Source organism: Otolemur garnettii, unplaced genomic scaffold (assembly GCF_000181295.1).
Source record: "Otolemur garnettii isolate 467f Iridium unplaced genomic scaffold, OtoGar3 scaffold00013, whole genome shotgun sequence".
NCBI classification, from domain to species: domain Eukaryota; kingdom Metazoa; phylum Chordata; class Mammalia; order Primates; family Galagidae; genus Otolemur; species Otolemur garnettii.
The window spans coordinates 27,521,710-27,541,259 of record NW_003852408.1 but is presented as its reverse complement, the minus strand read 5'-3'; the positions used below and the strand labels follow the sequence as shown (position 1 = coordinate 27,541,259).

Below are 19,550 nucleotides of genomic sequence, written 5' to 3'. Positions count from 1 at the left end.
ACAAATACAGGGAGAAATAACCATAGTCCTTCTAGATTTTGCTGGGTCATGTGATGCATAGAACTGCAAGCAGCCATCTGTGATCGTGAGGTGAGCCTACCTAGAAATAAGCTGAATATGCAGAAGGTGGAATGGGAAAGACAGAATTTGAGTTCTCACTGACGACCTTGAGCCACTGAAATAACCAGCCCTTACTGTCTTCATGTTATGAGGCCCTCAAAAAACTTTCATTAATGTAGGTTATGTATACTGATATTGAAGGAGTCAAAAATATACTACAAAGATACTTGAAGAACAGCAGGTGCAAAAAGATCATGTTGACCTTTGTGATATTTCTTTCTTAAAAAAGCAGAAGATGAAAGCTGCTCTCCCAATACTAAAAAGACAAAACATCCATATCTTCAAGGATAAGGAGGCAAAATCAAGAGAATTCCATACAGACTTTGTTAAAATAACTCTTATTTTTAAGCTTCCCCATAAAAGTTAGCTGCTTTGCCACAAGTGACTATTCTTTGTTCAATCCAGTATATAAGCAATTGACTCTAACAGGGTCTTTGGTGGTGGTTGTTTTTTTTTAATCATCAAGGCTCCTGTGCCATGTAAAACTTGTATTACGTTTTTCTCCTGTTAACCTATCTTAAGTCAATTTAATTCTTGGGCCCACCCGGAAGTCTAAGAGGATAGAAGGAGTTTTTCTACCCTGACAATATCGATCTTATTAGAAATTAAGACTGAGAAAAAAATTAAAATACAAGACTATACAAACAGACATTACACTAGCCGAGAGAACAACATTATCACATTATGTAACCTCTTAGAAAATCCTACTATACATCTTTAAGAGAATAAGAAGTAAGAGACAAATAGCATGTTAGTATTATTAGAAAAATAATTTTGACATCCTGGTCTTAGGGACTTTCAGGAGATCATGGACCTCATTTTGAAAACTACTGCATTATGCCACTTTGTACTAACTTTAAAACAATTATCTGCTCCTGAAAGTTACCTAAATGATACTGTAGTATTCTCCAGTAAAAAGATTATATAATAATAATAGGCTGCCATCACCTAATTTCATCAAAGCAATCAAAACTCCACCTCAAAATCCTAAACAAATGGTACTCCTTAAACCCAAGTTATAATTCTCAGAGAAGAATAAAAATCAAACACGATCTAAACATGTAGACTCAAGTAATTTCCAAAGAGTAACAAAGAGGGAGCCAGTGAGAAAAACTTAATTGTTTCCATAATTTTCCAGAATTTGTGTGTTATTTTTATCAGTAATTCTATAGATCACTAAAAATTTGCTTAAAATGCCAGTTCTTCTCAAAAGTACAGATACAATTAGTGTGAGAAGCTCAAAGCCTGGATAAAGAAGAAAAAAAGTTCCCTTAAAAAAGACAGGTAGGTCATAATATGCACATGGACTATCATGTTTATAGTCTGGAAGAAAAAAAAGCCAAAAATTATTTTGGAACCAAATGATAGCCAGTCTTGTTTGAAGTTGGGCATAGTGCCCTCTGATGGTTCTGCTGAGTAAGTACAGGACAAGACAAAATACAGTAAAGCCTCTTAAGGCTTTTTACTTAAGTTGACTTAATTTTTATAGACTGGACTTCCACCATATGTATGCATCACTATGGTAGGCCTCGTTCCTTATGTTGACCACCTCTGTATGCTGACTGGTTTTTTATAGTCCCTTACAGAGATTCTACTGTGCATATGAAAACACAAAATACATATGAACCACATTAGATGCTGATGTTTTCCTAAAACAAGCCTGCTATCATACAAGAGTCTCAAATTTATAATCAAATATATTTCATATAATGCAATGCTTACACTGAAGTAGTCACTCCTCTAGGTATCAATCTAATTGGGAGTAATTGGTTAAGGGTCAGCTGTGATACAGCCTATGCTTTTTCTTACCATCCTTCACCATTCCTTTTTAAACCTATAGAATAAAGCAAAAATACTACATTTCATGGAGATCCAAACATTCTAAAATGTCTAATAACCTGCTCTTATGTCTGACATCAATTAGAAGTTTTAAAAAGAGATCTGTGTTTACCTTTAGCACCAGACAGTAGTCTGTAGGTGCTTTGTATTTGCTCCGATAATCTTGGCCATAGTAAACATTGACGTGATCCAGCTGGAGAAAGCACACCAGATCCCGAGAGACCTAAGATAAAAACACCCAAGAGATTTATTAATAATAATATGCAAACAACCCAATATCGTACCTGGCAAGTTTCTAGTTGAGAATCAAAACTTTACTAATACTGCCTAGAAATTACTGTTATTCTGTAATACTGCCTAGAAATTACTGTTATTCTGCAGAAGAAAAGACAATGAGATTCTCTTATGAATGTTTCTTCTTCAATCCGTAATGTAACAAATAAGGCAGCCCATTTCACTTACTCTTTTGCCATTCTTAATGAATACTGACATATTTAGAAAGGTCAGATTTTAAATATACTATCAATATAGTACAGTATATAAAATACAAAATAGTATAATAGAACTCTCTGGAAAGAACAAGAGAACATCAAGTAGTTCAGTGCCTACAATACATATCTCAAGTACAGTGACTCTCAACTGGGGGTTTCTTCACCAGTTAAATAGGGGCAGCAATATAAGCGCCAAGGATTGTTATGAAGACTAGATGAGACACTGTTAAAAGCTTAAGAAATAATATATAAAACTATTATTTCAAATTTGGTAAGATAATTGAGATAAGCCTAAGAAATGACCAGAGAAATGAAAATTTTGGAATTTCCTCTTGTTTACAGTAGATTAATAAACAAAAGAAATATTCTGTATATCCTACACGAGTTGAAACAAATCACAGTCTGAGTTCACCTAGCCAAACTCACTACAAATTCAAATAATCAGCATAATAAAGAAGTTCAAAACCCAACAGAGGGGACACACCTTTGCTTTTCCTTTAGGGACATAGTAGATACCAGATGCTCGCAAGAGAAAATAACGTTTTTTCCAGGACTTCTTGCCATCATCTTTCAACCAAAGGACTCCTTCAATTTCTGGTACAGTTACAGAACTTCCACCAAAACATTCCTAAAATAACAAGATAATTTAGAAAACCTTATGGTCCTTGGATTCTCAGAACAAAGTTATTTATGTTCACCCCTGTGAAATGCATCACCTGGTTATTAAACAAAAACAATTGCAACTAAGTTGCTAATTTTATCTCAATTGGTACTTTCTAAATATATTTGTTTTGGAACTACAATGGTCATCCTAAAAATGTTTAAGTGTATAAGCCAGTCATACATGTATCATACATGTAAAATGAATTTTTTACCTTCTCACTTTTACCTAATGTTTTGAGGAAAAACTACTATCTTGAAACATCAACTGAGTAGCATATAACAGTACTTGAAATGCATTTGTAAACAACACAGTTCAGTGGTTCTCAACCTTCCTAATGCCATGACCCGTTAATACGTTCCTGTGGGTTGAGACCCACAGATTGAGAACCGTTGGCATAGTTATACCAATTTAATGAAGTATCAGGGCTAACACAAGCATCTGATTTCCTTTTTCCTCAAATTAACAACACATTTAGATTAGCTGTTGTATCAGTAGGACTATTAGATTAGTAGGAACGTATTTTAAAAGAAAGCAACCTGTTAAATGATTAAACTTCAACAATTTAAAAACTGTACTGTTTATGTGATTCTAGGACAGAAGGCATTTGTTTTAAAAATTTTAATATTTGACTGAGGGTGGTGCCTGTGGTTCAAAGGAGTAGGGTGCCGGCCCCATATGCCAGAAGTAGCGAGTTCAAACCGAGCTCTGGCCAAAATGAGATTTTCCTAAAACAGGATAATCATGATTTTTAAAATTATTTGCATTATTTAAGACTAAGGCTTGAAATATTTTACAAATAGCTAATTCTATTCAAATTTCTCTCTCGATAAGCAGATAAAAACAGCACAACCATATCTTTCAACAACCACACGCTCCCACTCAGCAGCCCCCCAAAGCTCCTAACTCTTTTAATCCACAACAATATCACTTGGCAAAGTTGCAATTTTTTTTTTATTTGCAAATAGAGTCTCACTTTGTCACCCTTGGTAGAGTGCCATGGTGTCAAAGCTCACAGCAACTTCAAACTCTTGGGCTTAAGCGATTCTCTTGCCTCAGCCTCCTTAGTAGTTGGGACTACAGTTGCCTGCCACAACACCCAGCTATTTTTAGAGAGGAGGTCACACTCTGGCTGAGGCTGGTCTCAAACCTGTGAGCTCAAGCAATCCACCCGCCTGGGCCTCCCAAATGCAATCATAGGTGTGAGCCACCTAGCCCAGCTCCAAGTTGTAGTTTTTAAAAGGTTCTTCAGTGGCTTAAAATGTGAACACAATTACCAAAGAACATAGGGTTTCTAGTTACAATTATAACAAATATAGAACACTGACATACTTGACTTGGAAAACATGCTTAATAGTGTTATTATGTGCAGAAAAAATGGGGAGGGAGGCATACCTCCAACAGCACTTCTTTGTTTCTATCTGCCATCTCAGCTGTTTCCTTTTTCCCCAGAAGGTAATTCTGGAAGAATAAATAAAGTTACAGGGTAAACCCATTCCATTATTCCTTTGGTCAAGGTATGTTATGATGTCTACCAGAGAAACAGACTCTAATTTCTGTTGGTGTAGAGTAAGAGGAATCCTCTTTTGAAAAGCTCCCTGCATTTAGGTATTATCACAAAAATGCTTAATGCCAGCCTCTCCTCCTTGCCTATCCATTTTTCATGACTTCTTCCATCAACTAACATTCCCCAAACTGTGAGATGGTACAACAGCTGGCAAATGTGTTGTGGGATATTGACTGAAAGTTACATATAAAGGACCTGAAACATTTAAAAATTGCAAAGTACAACAAGTAAGAGAAATTACCTTAAAATAGGCTGATCCAGATGCAGAAAATTTATGTTCTGGCTAATTTTTACGAAGAAATCCCAAATTCTCTAAGACTATAATAATCTTATTTGCTTGACTTAACTAAAACCTGAATTTTAATCAGTATTCAGCCATCCCTCAGTATCCCTGGGGGATTGACTAATGTTCCAGTACTACCCTTGGACACCAAAATCTGATGTTCAAATCCCTTATGAAAAATAGTGTAGTATTTGCATACAACCTGCGCATATCCTCCTGTATACTTTCATCATCTCTAGATTTCTTATAATACCTAAAACAAAAGCTACCCATCACTTTATTCATGTGGATTCAATGTGGTACTTGGCATGCAGCAAATTCACATTTTGCTTTTTTGGAACTTTGTGGAATTTTTTTTTTCTGAATATTTTCAATCTGTAGTGGGGTGAATTCATGGATATAGAACCTCCATCCTACAAAGAGCTGACTCTACTTATTTTTCATAATTGCCTACGAGATCTACTGATACTCCCAAATGCATATTCTTCACTAAAACACCCAGAAAAGATGCATCATGATTAAGCCATCTGAGAGGTAACTTCCATACCTTTAATATTGCTGCTATTTTTCCTCATTGCTACTTTTTATTGTAGATTTTTTCTTTTTCCATCTATTAATTTTTGTAAAATATCTAATTTTGGAATAAGGTATGATGCTAAATAAATTAAGGTAACATATATTAAAATGTGGAGCCACTCATAAATCCAGGTTACTGGAATTGAAAAAAAAATAATTCAAGAAAGAAATTAAAAAAGTGTCAACTGGTAAATGGCTAAAATAGAGAAGTGCTTTTATTAGCAGATGGGTTCAACACAACTCTGGATTATAGAGTAGAAAACTTGGTAACTCTCTGAAGTTATGCTTCCAAAAGTGTTTACCCCCTCTGGCACTGGCCTCTCTGAGGTTAACTAACTCTGAGTCCCAGCCAACTTGCCACCTCAACAGCAGTAGTATATGTTCTTATGGAGTTTGCAACTACATTGCTCCAACCATTGCCAGTTTTTAAGTGTATTAACTCAGCAGTAATTGAATAAGATACACATTTAAAAAACCCAGACTTCCGTAAGTTATTCAGCCTTACCTGTGGGTTTTTGAAAAGTGCATATTTTTCTATACGCTCCATAAATATAAGCTTGTTTTGGCTGTCTCTTGTCCAATTAAGAAGATTCTCCACTAAGTTTTCATGGTCTTCAAAGATTCTCTCTGTTCAAAATAAAACAGCAATATTTTGTTAGTATTCTTCAGAATTACCTTGAGTGGTAATTCACATCAGAACCACATAATCTTAATCCACATTTCTTCTTTTGGCCGTTAGAGATTATCTGGTCTTCCCTCATTTTTCAAATAAAGAAACACGCCTGTGGCCGGCTCACACCTGTAATCTTAGCACTCTGGGCGGCCAAGATGGGTGGATTGCCTGAGCTTACAGGTTGGAGACTAGCTTGGGCCAGAGTGAGACCCCGTCTCTAAAAATAGCTAAGAGTTGTGGCAGGTACCTGTAGTCCCAGCTACTCAGGAGGCTGAGACAAGAGAACTGCTTGAGCCCAAGAGTTTGAGATTGCTGTGAGATATGACGCCACAGCACTCCACCCAGAGCAATAAAGTGAGACTCTGTCTCAAAAAAAAAAAAAAAAAAAAGCAACATGCCTGAGTGATAAGGACTTAATTAAGGCCGATATACAGAGGAATTAGGACTAGAATCTAGGTCTTCGAACTTGCAGTACATCATTCTTCAGCCTTTTCCTAGCTCACCCTTAAAAATAAAACACGTTAGTTGCATTTTATAAGTTTTGATATCAACTATTTCCAAAAGTACTTAGTTCTTGGCATTAGAAACATTTTCATGATGATTTCTTCTTTAATCTACAAGCATTGTTTAACTTTAGACACAGATATATTTTCTAATTTCCAAATTAGGAATCAAAGAACATGTCCTATATATTGAACACATCTTAATGAACATGTTATGGGCCAGGCACAGTAGCTCATGCCTGTAATCTCAGAAACTTTGGGAAGCTGAGACAGGAGGATTGCTTGAGGGCAAGAATTTGAGCAAGCCTGGGCAACTCAGTGAGACTTTTGCTGTCTCTACAACAAAATAAAAATAAGCAGCCAGGTGTGGTGATGGGTGCCTGTAATCCTAGCTTCTTGGGAGGATATGATGGGAGAATTACTTGATCCTGGGAATTTAAGAACGTGTTCTAGATATTATTCTTTGAAATGTGCTAATGTGCTTCATGGTTTTCCTAAAAGTCAAATGCTGCTATAAAGAGTTCAGTACGAATGCAAATAAACATAATGGTTTTTAAATGCACTGATCTATGCAGTCCTTATTTGAAGAAAAAAGTCTTTTGTTATCTTTTTAAAAAACTGTTTAGCCATTATAAAATCTGAAGTGAACTAGAAATGATCTTTTATTCAAAGAATTCTCAAAATGCTTAAGAAATGAATAATGTAAAAAAAAACTATAAAAGGTAATTTTACAGAAAACAAATATAAAGATATCTCAAAATGTGGTATCAACATGCAAACTGTGGCAATTACATAGAAATTGGAAAACAATCAAAACAATGGTATTACCCATTTGTAATTCAGAAATGGTTTCCACCAGCGACCAGTCTAGACTATAACCACAGTGGGACTTGTCCATTAGGTTATCCAGCACTTGTCTCACTGTCTGCCTCTCATCCACCATCATTGTTTTAGAACTGTCGTCAGACATGTGGACTCTAATCACCAGCTACAACAGGTAGAAAAGGAAAGTGAAGCACACTGAACAACGGCATTCTAGAAAAGGCTTTCTTCCAATATTGAATAATATTCTGATTGTTTTTAAACATAAATTAGTGTATACAAGACTGAAAATCAGCTATCAATCCACCTAAATAAATTTAAGGCATTAAAAAAAATCACATCAACTAAGATTATAATAATATATAATAATATAATGCTAAGACTTTTGTTTTACTCTTTTAGGAGAATTCAGAACCAGAAAATTACTTCTAGATAATGCATTTTACCCACAAAAAATACTCTAAGTGAAAAATAGATATTATTAATAAGAAATGCTCTTCTGTTTCTCTATATTATAGGGGTACTTTTATAAACAAGTTAATTCTTTATATATCCATAAAATGATAAAAATCTCAAGCCAGGAAAAATCCCCACATATCACCTTTTTCACTTGTGCCTCTTTAATTTTCTCTAGGGCAACTCTGATCTTCTCAGCTTTCAATTTTGCTGCCTGTTCTTCCTGTGAACACAAAGTATTTTAGATTAACTAATGTTAAGGTAATATTTGAGAAGTCTTTTTTGTTCCTGAGGATGTTCCTACCAATGAATTTCATTAAGAATGTAACTTCACATACTTACAAAGAACACATTTTAAAAATAACTTCACGAAGAACAGACATGTTCTAGAGAAAGAAACATTTTTATAGATGCTGATTTGAAAATTTCTTATAATAAGAATAGATTCCTTATTCTAGTTGGAAAAAATCTGTGAAGTAGGAGATTAATAAATTTGATTCTCTTAATGTGAAGCAGATGAGTTCTGGGGCAGGTCAAACATGAAGGCATGACAGCCACTGTGAGTGCCTATTTGTTACATCTGAACAATCTCTCAACTCTGAATTTACACCCCCTCCAAAGTAGGGGCAAGCTTTTGCATACTAATGTTTTGTTCTGTTACGATGAAAATGTATCATCACTATAAAAATATCAAAAGCAAAATACCATTATCTACTTATTTGCTACTATATAAAAAAACTTAATAAATAAAAAAAATGCAGGCACATTCTCATTAACATACCAATACAACAAATACAAGAGGCTTCCTTAATGCCTAACTTTTACTCTGCCTTGGATAATCTCACAATATAATCAATGTCTCATGTCAGTAAACTCAAATGTTTCTATTAATTCTTTCATGATTTTTTTAAATGCTAAATACAATTTTCAAAATAACAAAATTTCTATTAACTTCTACTTTAGGAAACAGATTATAAACAGTAATAAAAATTATAAAGAACTAAAAATATGCTTAAACCATTTGTCTATTTTTTTCTAAAACAGCATATAATACTTTAATACTGTTACTTACTTGTGATTTCCAATAATAGGCCATCATATACTGTAGCATTTATCTCCAATTAAAAAAAATTTATGTAAGAAAACTTTTGTTTATAAAGGATGATTTTCTCTTCCTAGCCTTTTGATTATCTAAGAGAAAATATAACTGCTACTCTTATATATTCTTATGTTTAAGTTTAAAAATAAAAGAAAAAAAATCCAAATTATGGCCACACTTTATCCTTCTAGATTGTGATTACAAACTCCAATCCACGTAGTATTCTTCGTTAAAAAGGTAAAGCTTCCTTCTAGGACGACAAACAAAAACAAAACTCTAATTCATTTAATAGATTTATTTCCTGCTGAATTTCGATTTCCCAATCAGATTCTGTTGGATTTCTTATTTATGAACTGATTTCTATCCATTTTATATACCAGACTATCTTCCCTCATTTCAAGCTTCCCTCATTCAAGCTTACTAGTCCTTGGAACTGAGAAGAAAACAGTGGTTAGGGAAGGCAGTGGGGCTTGTATGCCAGAAATCTGATCCATTTCAATGAAAGAAGCCAGTGAATTAACATAATAACCAAGATCTGGAAATACTATCTGTAAACTCAATTAGACTGAGAACAAGAACTTCATTTTAACAATGGAGAGGGATAACACAAGACTCAATTCTTACAGATATATTCCTTTGACTAAAATTTTAAATCATACTATTTTTCACTACCTTTATATGTAAAACAACAAACAGCAAAATTATAAAGAATAATTATAAAGTATTATGTTAACAATTTTTTTTCTCTTTTTAAAGCAGGGTATAAAATGACAAAACTAAATTACTGCCATTAAATCTCTCAGTTTGTAGGATTTGAGTCTTAGAGAAAAAAAAATTATCGGGTAAATTACCAAATCCTATACACATCTTTATAGAGCACCACTCTATAAAGGAATATTAAATACTAGCATTTTCCAGCATCTTTTATGAAATCAAGTTACTTGGCAATTTTTGGGGAGGAGAAAGAAGATAGAAGTTTTTAGGATAATGGTATGTTCCTCATGGCTCATTTGTCACATCTATATAGTGGCATGAATGGCTGTACAGAGATAAAAAATTTTCCAAGGCATATTTATATGTACTTTATGTCTCTGAAAAGTAAATTTAAAGTTTGATGGGGAAATACTGATATGAGGAATCAATGTGTGCGTATGTGGAATATAAACATGAAGCTTTAGAAGGTCAAATTCTTTAATATTATAACCTGTTGATGTAAAACTTGTAAAAAACTTAGTAGGATATGCTCAAAACTAAGAATATGTCTTTTAAAAGAAAGTAATAGTTAAGAGAATGAGAAGACAAGTCAAAACTAGGAGAAAAATATTTGCAAAAGACATGTGAGAAAAAACTTATCAAAATAAAAAGAACTCTTAAAACTCTAAACTTAGCAACTTGATTTAAAAAATAGGCAAAAGATCAGAAAATATTAATTAAAAAAATCAGAACATACACCTCACTAAAGAAGATAAACGGATGGCAAATAACCCTATGAAAACATGTCCAATATTGTTTAATCCTTAGGAATTACAAATAAAAACAAAAAGAAACCACTACACACCTATCAGAATGGCCAGAATCCAAAACACTGACAATACCAAATGCCGAAGAGGATATGGAACAACAGTAACTCTCATCCATTGCTGGTGGGAGTGCAAAATGGTCCGACCACTTTGGAAGACAGTTTGCCAATTTTTTACAAAACCAAATGTATTCCTACTATATGATCCACCAATCCTGCTCCTTGGTATCTATCCAAATGAATTGAAAACTAATGTCTACAAAAACCTGCATATGGATGTTTATAGCAGCCTTATTCATAATCACCCAAACTTGGAAGTAACAAAGATGTCCTCCCGTAAATGAAGAGATAAATATAGTATGTGTACATCCTGACCATGGAATATTATTCAGCATTCAAAAGCTATCAAGCCACAAAAAGACATCAAAGAAACTCAAATGCAGATGACTAAGTGAAAGAACCCAATCTGAAAAAACTATTTGGTGTATAAGTCTAATCATATGATACTCTGGAAATGTCAAAACCACAGGGACAATAAAAAGATCTGTGATTGCCAGGGGTTAAGAAGGAAGGAGGAACAAACAGGCAGAAAATTTTTAGGGTAGTGAAACTATTTTGCATGATACTATAATGGTGAATACATGTCACTATATGAATTTGTGAAACCCATAGAATGTACAACACCAGGAGAGAGGACCTAAAGTAAACTTAGGACTTTGGGTTATTATGACGTGCCATCGTAGGTTCGTTGATTGTAAAAAATGTTCCACTGTGGTATGGATGGCCTTGGGTGGGTGGGTGGGGTTGGTGAGCAGGAGGCATATGTACTTTCTGCTCTATTTTGTTGTAAACCTAAAAACTGTTCTAAAAAATAAAGTCCATTTTGAAGAAAGGAATGTAAGAATTTATTTTATTTATTTATTTTTTGAGACAGAGTTTCACTTTATAACCCTTGGTAGAGTGCCATAGCGTTACAGCTCACAGCAACCTCCAACTCCTGGGCTTAGGCGATTCTCTTGCCTCAGCCTCCAAATAGCTGGGACTACAGGCGCCCACCACAGGGCCCGGCTATTTTTTTTCTGCAGTTTGGCTGGGGCTGGGTTTGAGCCCGCTACCCTCAGTATATGGGGCTGGTGCCCTACTCACTGAGCCACAGGTGCCGCCCAATGTAAGAATTTAAATATTACATTCTGATATTGGTTATAAAATATTAAAATAGTATTTTCATACTCCCATTTCATCCTAGTATATTATTTGTCAAATACAATAGAACACAGCCCATGTTAACTTTTGAAGCACTGACGTAAAGGCATTCAATTAAGGATTAGCTTAAATTCACAGATGAGTTCCTGCTCCACAAGCTAACAGAAAAAAAGGTGACACCGTGGATTTAAGGATTAAACAAACAAGAGACTTGTGAAAACAATATGCAATAACCTATTAAATTTCCTAACCATCAATAAAAATGTTTTTATGTAAAACAGCTAGGTAGGGGCTATTTTAACAAATCCAAATTCAGCTACTCTTTCTCTTTGCTCAAAATGCTAGTCTTTATAGTTACATAAATTGATCTGTGTTAAAACTATATCAAAGTCAGGTTTAAGAACTAGTTGGTTTGATTTCAACCTAAGTAAACTTTAGCTTTTTCTTCTCCAGTTTTATCTGGAGAAGCTAGAAGTTTTTTGAAGAAACAGAACTGATCTTTTTAGAGTCTGAGTATCATCACTAGAGCAAAACTGGAATGAAAATATTTTTAACAAATAGTAAGATTCTTAGTAGTTCATATTTCCTGTGGGTTATAAGCTCTTCCTTATAACTATATCTTTTAACCATATACCTGGGAAAAAAAGAAATTGGTTCATACTCATGGAGTGTTATATAATAAAGATCAAGAAATGTTTGCTGATGTGTTTAGATTATATACTGAAGACCTCCACCAGTTTATATGTAAAGGCAATGCAAATCTATGTTCAATGTTTGCAGCCCAAATTGAAAACAAAGAACACAGCTTTATTCATTTCATGCTCTGACAAACTCTGGTCTTAAAAGTCTTTTGCCCCATATCTTTCAACCGTTCCTTTCTTCATGCTGTCTCACAACTATCTTAAATATAAGTAAAAGATACTTCACACATATAAAAACCGTAGCTGTCTCTCCTACCTCTTCTATTAAAAGAGTAAGAGACAACCTGTTTTCTATTGAAAAACTTCTGTGTGGCTATCAATAACCATCAAATGCCAGGCCTCCTCAAATTCACATAAAGGACAAAAAACTGGGTGAAGATCTTATGATTAAATGAAAGCCAATGCTGTGGCTACAAAGTGTTAGAATACTCTCTACAGTGTAAAAATTAGAATACTTAGAGAAAGAGTTATAGTTGCTAAGAGATGGCTAGTGAATCCCTTCAACCAAGAAATTAAGGCTTTATGTGTTTAGAAGAAACCTAATTGAAACTAAGGGGCCATAACACTGGTTAACAACTTCTTTAGGATCTAGTTTATTTCATAGATGACAATAATCAAAAAAGTTACATAAATTAAAATGATTCAAACAGAACTTGAAATGGTGTAATTTAATAGTTCATTAAATCCTCTATTAATATAACTTTGCTTAGAACCAAAATAAAAACAACTACAGTTAACTCAGCTGACCCTGAACACCATGGGTCTGAGCTGCAGGTTCACTTACACACAGATTTTTTTTCAATAAATACAGCTGGCCCCCTGAACTGGTGGGTTTGGTATTTACAACCAAATGGATCAAATATACAACATTCATGGACGGGAAACCTGAGAATACAGAAGGCTGACTTTTTGTGTCTGCGGGACTTTAGTATAGCAGATTTTGTACTCATAGGGGTCCTGGGAGCAACCCCCTATGGATGCCGAGAGAAGACTATAGTTTATTTCTAAGAAATATGAAATTTAAAGACTCTCAGTATGAACATTAACTGAAGACTTAAAACTTGCCATACTAAGAGGCATGTTACACATGCTATCTCCTTTAATTCTCAACAATAATGCAAAGCCAATATTACTGTACCCATTGTACCAATTAACTAAGGCTCAGAAAGATTGTTACTTTTCCAAATCATGCAAGTAGTTACCAAGTGACTGACAGGTTGTTCTTTCCACCATGTTAGTTTCTTTTGTCTTTAACTGATATAACTTAAACTTCTGGGATACCAGTAAATAAAAACTGCTTGTGAAAAATAAAATATGTTAAGCAACAGCATTTTAATGACTTTTCAAGCAAAGAAAGTGGTGGCTAACATTATAGCAGTTCTTAAACTGTAGACCATGCTTTTATTTAACAAACCTTTCTTGAGACTGTGTGCCAGGCTTGGTTTTAAGGGCAAGAGTTCCTGCTCTCATGAAGCTTACATTTAATTATGTCTAACAAGGCCACATAGAAATGGATATATAATGTGTCAGTGAGTGGTAAGTCCTATGGAAAAAGCACAGTAGAGGAATGAAAAGGAACAAAGACTGATGTTTTTATCAGGTCACAAGGTCAGGGAAGGCTTTCAGCATGGCACCAGAAATCAGATCAGCAATACGTCCTTTGCCTACTGCTCCCATTTATGAGAAAACAGTCCTGTGCCCTACTGCCACTCTGAGAAAATCTGACATTGTTTCTGCAGAGGCTCCTGGCTCAGAACTGTTTGTGTGATGATTATTTCATTAATAGTAGTGATAACTTGATCAGTGATGAAAAAACTACTCACTTTGCTGATATGGCCTAAGTACTACTGTGTTTATTCTACTGTGAACTGAACAGTGTCAGGTGTTACACTGTCCTGAAGTGGAAGAGTGTGGGCTCTACTGTTTTCATCAGACATATGAAAGGAGGCATCAGGAACTGGGGCACTATGCTTTTCATGTAAAGGAAGCCAAACCACATAGGTGCCATGTAGGGGGTACAAACTCATTTTAACTTCAAAACAGCCAGGTACAATGGTGGAGAGGGTACTGATGTCAGCATTAGAACTAAGGCTCATCTGAGAGTCCCCTAGAAATTTCTGTCACCTCCTCCTTGAACTCTATCCCCTATTCTACCCTAAATGTTTAAGTTCTATTCTATTGAATTACATTCCTGCGCATCCTGGGTGGTCTATAGGAGGCAGATGTTGGCCACATACACCACTGCTACCATTTGGGTAATGGGAGAAGATAAGACGTGGGCAGGAATGGCAGTTGGTAGTACTATCTTTTGGGCACAGGAAGGTGAGAAGTTACTGACTTAAGTTTAACCAAAACTAGCAAAGAACAACTCACCCTCTGGTAGGAACTTTGTTTTATTGACCGCTACATCTCCAAGGCCATAAACATTGTCTGACATATACCGAATTTTGTGGGTAGAATGCACTCCTGTGTACAACGTACACCCACATTTTGGGCCCAAACTTTCAGAGGAAAATAAAAACTCTCATTTTAATTTTCTAAAGGTGGGGTAGAAATGGCTATGCAGTGACATCTTCCTCTCTTGCAAGAGGTGCAAGGTGTGGAGCCAGCAACTGTGGGGTAACAGGGAGGAATCCCAAGTGACAGGTAAGAGTTGTCCAGAGGACCTTAGTGCCCAACATGCCGCAGCTGTCCCTTCCCAGCCCGTCCGCTTCTTCACATCTGCTCATTTCCTGTTCCTATGCATTTCCATCAGTGGGAATGAGGCCTTGGGGGTTCTGCTGAGAGCCCTGGCAGGTTTATTTCCCAGGAAGCTGGTGTAAGGGGCCAGGGCCAGCCCTGCCTACCCTGGGATTCTGACAGTAGATCTCTGCCTTTTCTGAGCAGGTGGCCCCATTGTGAGGCCCCAAGCCACTGTGCTGAAGAGGAGGCCTTCCATAATGACACCCCAGCAAAATACTCTGCATTTACATTTCTCCTTAGTGACTAGACTATAACCTTGAGCCATTTAGACCTTGGTCACTTAGTAATGTCAGAATGAACAGACACTATTCTTTCTCAAACCCGCAAATCTTACAAATCACCTGGGGGACTGGTTAAAATGAGACTCCTGAACCATAGCCAAAGACACTGAACTTTCTAGGAGAAACATCTGGGTATCCATTCTGTTAATAAGCATCCTAGATGGTTCTTCCTACTGGCAAGTTTGGGAAATTATACCAACTCAACACCTTGGGGGTAGACAAATCAGAGGCTCTGAATTACATCCTTGGGCTCAGGTACCCCTGATCTTTTGTGCTTCACTGCCAGGTACCCTTGCAGACAGAAACTTCATGGGGACTGAGGCTCAAGGTCACATAGCAGGCTATTAATAGAACTAGGTCTCAGAATCCAGGTCTCCCAGACCCCTGTTCGGGATCTTCCTCCAAGAATGGTGTCCTGGGCATCTCAGACTGGGGTCAACCACACAGAGATGAGGCAGCCAAGAAAGGGCAGAGATCTACTGTCAAGAGCCCAGGGCAGGCAGGGTTGGCCTTCATACCAGCTAGGAAATAAGCCACAGGGGTTATAATGAGTGGCTGTGGCCATATTCCCATCTGTGGACATGGGTGGGAATAGGAAATGAGAGGATGTGGGGATGAGGGTGGGCCAGGAGGGGACAGTTTGAGGAGGGTGGGCATTCAGGTCGTCTGGACCACTCTCACCTGCCGCCTCGCTCACTCTGGCTTCTCTGCAGTAGCAACCAGCTCTGCACCTTATGTCTCTCCCAAGAAAAGGATGTACCACTGCACTGCCACTTCTGCCCTCCTTTTCCCCAAGGTCCTGATTCTGTGGCATCAAAGTCAGCAGCATGCTCACTTACAAGATGGCAGCAGCAGTGGTGTTTGGCACTGTTGGCTTGGGACCTGGAGACTCCTGCATCTGCAATGCCTACTTGGTGAGGAGGCAGCTAGGGAAGGGGGTAACATGGAGGGGGTGCAATTATCATATTCCAGGGTGTTATTTTGCTACAGATTTTGTTTTGTTTTTGAGACAGTCTTACTATTTTGACCTCAGTAGAGTGCTATGGCGTCATAACTCATAGCAACCTCAAACTCTTGGGCTTAAGCAATTCTCTTGCCTCAGCCTCCCCAGTAGCTGGGACTACAGGCGCCCGCCCCAAGGCCTAGTTATTTTTTTGTTGCAGTTGTCATTGTTGTTCAGCTGGCCCGGGCCTGGTTTGAACCCGCCAGCTTCGGTGCATGTGGCTGGTGCTACGGGCGCCAAGCCTGATACAGATATTGTTAATGCTTTCTAGAGTTACACCTTTAATGTATAAACATAAATAAAAGAATTGAAAACATTTATGTAGATATGGCATTAGTATTGCCCGGGTATAAGGTACATCCTTATTTTTCCGCTCAAAAATTTGGGCAAAAAAGTACATATTATACATAGCAAAATACGGTAATAGCTATTCAACAACTATTTGTTGAAGGAAGTTACTCTTTTTAATAGTTTCCTGCTGCTTTTAAATAAAGCATAAAAATAAAAATCCGTTAGTATGGCTTGAGTGATCTGGCTCCTACTTATCTGTCCAAACACAAATCAAGACATTTGTCTTTTCACTCAACTATGATCACTCTGGCAACGTGGTGTTTTCAGCTTCTCAAACATGCCAATCTCTTTCTCCATTGCTTCTCGGCCTTTTGGCTAAGATCAAGTGCCAAGCTCTTTCTTTCTCAGCCTATCTACTTGGAATCTATCTACCTCTCTTCACCTGCAGGTTGGGTTCTTTGCATCCTCCAGGCTTTAGCTTAAATGTCAGTCCCTTGAAAAGACCTTTTCTAATTCTACCATCTCAATGAAATTTCACCTCACTACGCCTTTACTTTACTTTCTTTGTAGCACTTAACATGATTTAGAATTTTTGTGCATGCTTGTCAATGTTTATTATTAATCTTCATAAGCAGAGCTCCCGAGGATACAGAATACGTCCATTTTACATAATGTGTCCAATTACCCAGTACACAGCTGAATAAATGTCACTGAATAAATAAGCACTGAAAAAGGTAAAACGCTTAACTTAATCTGAGAGCAGTATACAAAAAGTACTAAAAGAGGGACAGGCAAGAATAGACAACAGTAATAGCTCCAGTGAAGAGATAAAAGGGTGCCCATAGTAGGTTGTGGCAATGGGAACATAGTGGATGGGCAACCTCAATAAATCCTGCAGGTTATGACAAGCTTCACCAGAGATCTGAGATACGAAATGAGAAGAATGGTGCCAGAAGCCTGGTTGTACAGAGACAACTAGAAGGCTCAAACCTGGGTGATTAGGAGAATGGCAGCATCCTAAACAGAAATAGAAATGTCAAAAGAAGTAGATGAATATAAAATGCAGGGCCCAGGGAAAGTGTGCGTAGAGAAGGCGAACACCTGTGGGATTTAAGGTGCTTTTAAAATGCCACTGATTTTCCCCAAGAAACACCTAACAGCTATCCAGAAATGTGTATGGGGGAGAGAGATCTATCTAGAGATCCTTGCTGAAGCTATGAATGTGGCTGAGAGAGAAGAGAAGAGGGCTGAAGAAAAGAACAATTTTGTTATGGTTATAAAGTATGTGACTTCTACATTTCTCCAATCTTTAAGCTTCTATATCTAGTCAAAAATATGCTTTAAGGAAGGAACTCAGGTAGGAGAAAGAGTCCTACTGATGACTTTGCTAAAGGGTCTTTTCTTTGGGCTCCCTTTTTGGGAGATTTTAATTTTAGTCTATCACCTTCTTTCACAAAGAAATAAACAAAACTCAGATACAATAACAACTTAAGAGAAATTACCCACAATTACTACGGATATTCTTCAGAAACTATAGGTCTGACATTCTTGAATGTAATATCATTTAAATAAGCTAATAAAAAAAATGACTTGAAAAGAAGTAGAAAGCTATTCAGCTTCTCTATTCTATTACCCCCCAGTTAATGCTGGCTAAAAGACTTAAAATTGATATAAATACCAGCCCAGTGAAAATCTAGTTGAACTGATACAAACTATTCTAGGGACAGAGAACTGAGAAATTAAAACTGTAGCCTTGTCTTCCAATTAGACTAATATTAAACTAATATTTTGTTTAATATGAGTAACTTTTAATTTTAAAAGGAGGCGATAATATAAACAAGAATTAAGAAGCAAATTTTGCTAAAGAAATAGTATAGATAATCATTAATAGTAAAAGGTGAAATTAAAGCAATTTTAAAAAGATACAGTGTTAAACAAGAAAAAGTGTAACATACTCAGAAAGACTACCAGACATTTACAAGTTTAAAAACTAATGACAATTACTGAAAATATTTTCAACTTTCAATATTGTCTGACAGTCACTAAGATTAGTAAATAATTACCTTCCGTAAGAGAAAAAGTACCTCAATTAAGGACAATGGTACTGAAATAAGAAAGCAACAATCTGAGAACACAATCAAAAACAAATTATATTCTACCTACAAAGTAGTACATAGTTACATGCATGTGGAAGGAAGTATCACCTTGGTCAGCAAATGAGAAGGTTTTCCTGCAATGTTTCTCAGAAGAAGGGAGGTTTCCCTGTCCAGATAGGAGTGCTTGTGCAGGAAAAAAGAGAAAAACAAAAAAGGCAATAATAGAAGTCAGTGTTTAAAATATAAAGTAGACAAAGCAAGAATGATTCCCATAATACATCTCATATCTTTTTCCTAAACTAAGTGAAATATGTCCACAAGGAATTGAAAAAAAAAATTAAGAAAAAAAAAGAAAAGAAAAGGAAGTGGGGTAAAGACATGATCTATGCCTATGGGCAGGTCCCAGCTGATCCTGTCTCTTTGGGAAAGTAAGTAGTATATGTGAAGAGCACAGAGCCGTTTGCCTTCTGGGCCAGCATTCCTAAGTGCTGTGTGCAGAGCACAAATAAATACATGTCAGAGACCAATGACTAAACACATTGCTTCCTCTTTTTTTTTTTTTTTTTTTGGAGACAGAGTTTTATTTTGTCGTGAGCAGCCCTGGAGCCTTGCGAAGTTGGTTCA

General features: G+C 36.3%; 1 protein-coding gene across 2 annotated transcripts in view; it reads right to left on the bottom strand.

Moving 5' to 3' along the window:
- RAPH1 (Ras association (RalGDS/AF-6) and pleckstrin homology domains 1) overlaps positions 1-19,550 on the bottom strand; it is an 83,816-nt gene that overhangs the window by 18,033 nt on the left and 46,233 nt on the right. Inside the window, exons 6-12 of one of the 2 annotated variants that reach the window (XM_012802205.2) lie at positions 19,035-19,109; positions 8,137-8,214; positions 7,542-7,701; positions 6,043-6,164; positions 4,507-4,572; positions 2,935-3,078; positions 2,072-2,182 (exon numbers count right to left, since the gene is read on the bottom strand). In XM_012802205.2, coding sequence (XP_012657659.2) covers positions 2,072-2,182; positions 2,935-3,078; positions 4,507-4,572; positions 6,043-6,164; positions 7,542-7,701; positions 8,137-8,214; positions 19,035-19,109 — 756 coding nt within the window. The remainder of the gene's footprint in view (positions 1-2,071; positions 2,183-2,934; positions 3,079-4,506; positions 4,573-6,042; positions 6,165-7,541; positions 7,702-8,136; positions 8,215-19,034; positions 19,110-19,550) is intronic. The other variant, XM_003785013.3, reaches the window with a different exon arrangement.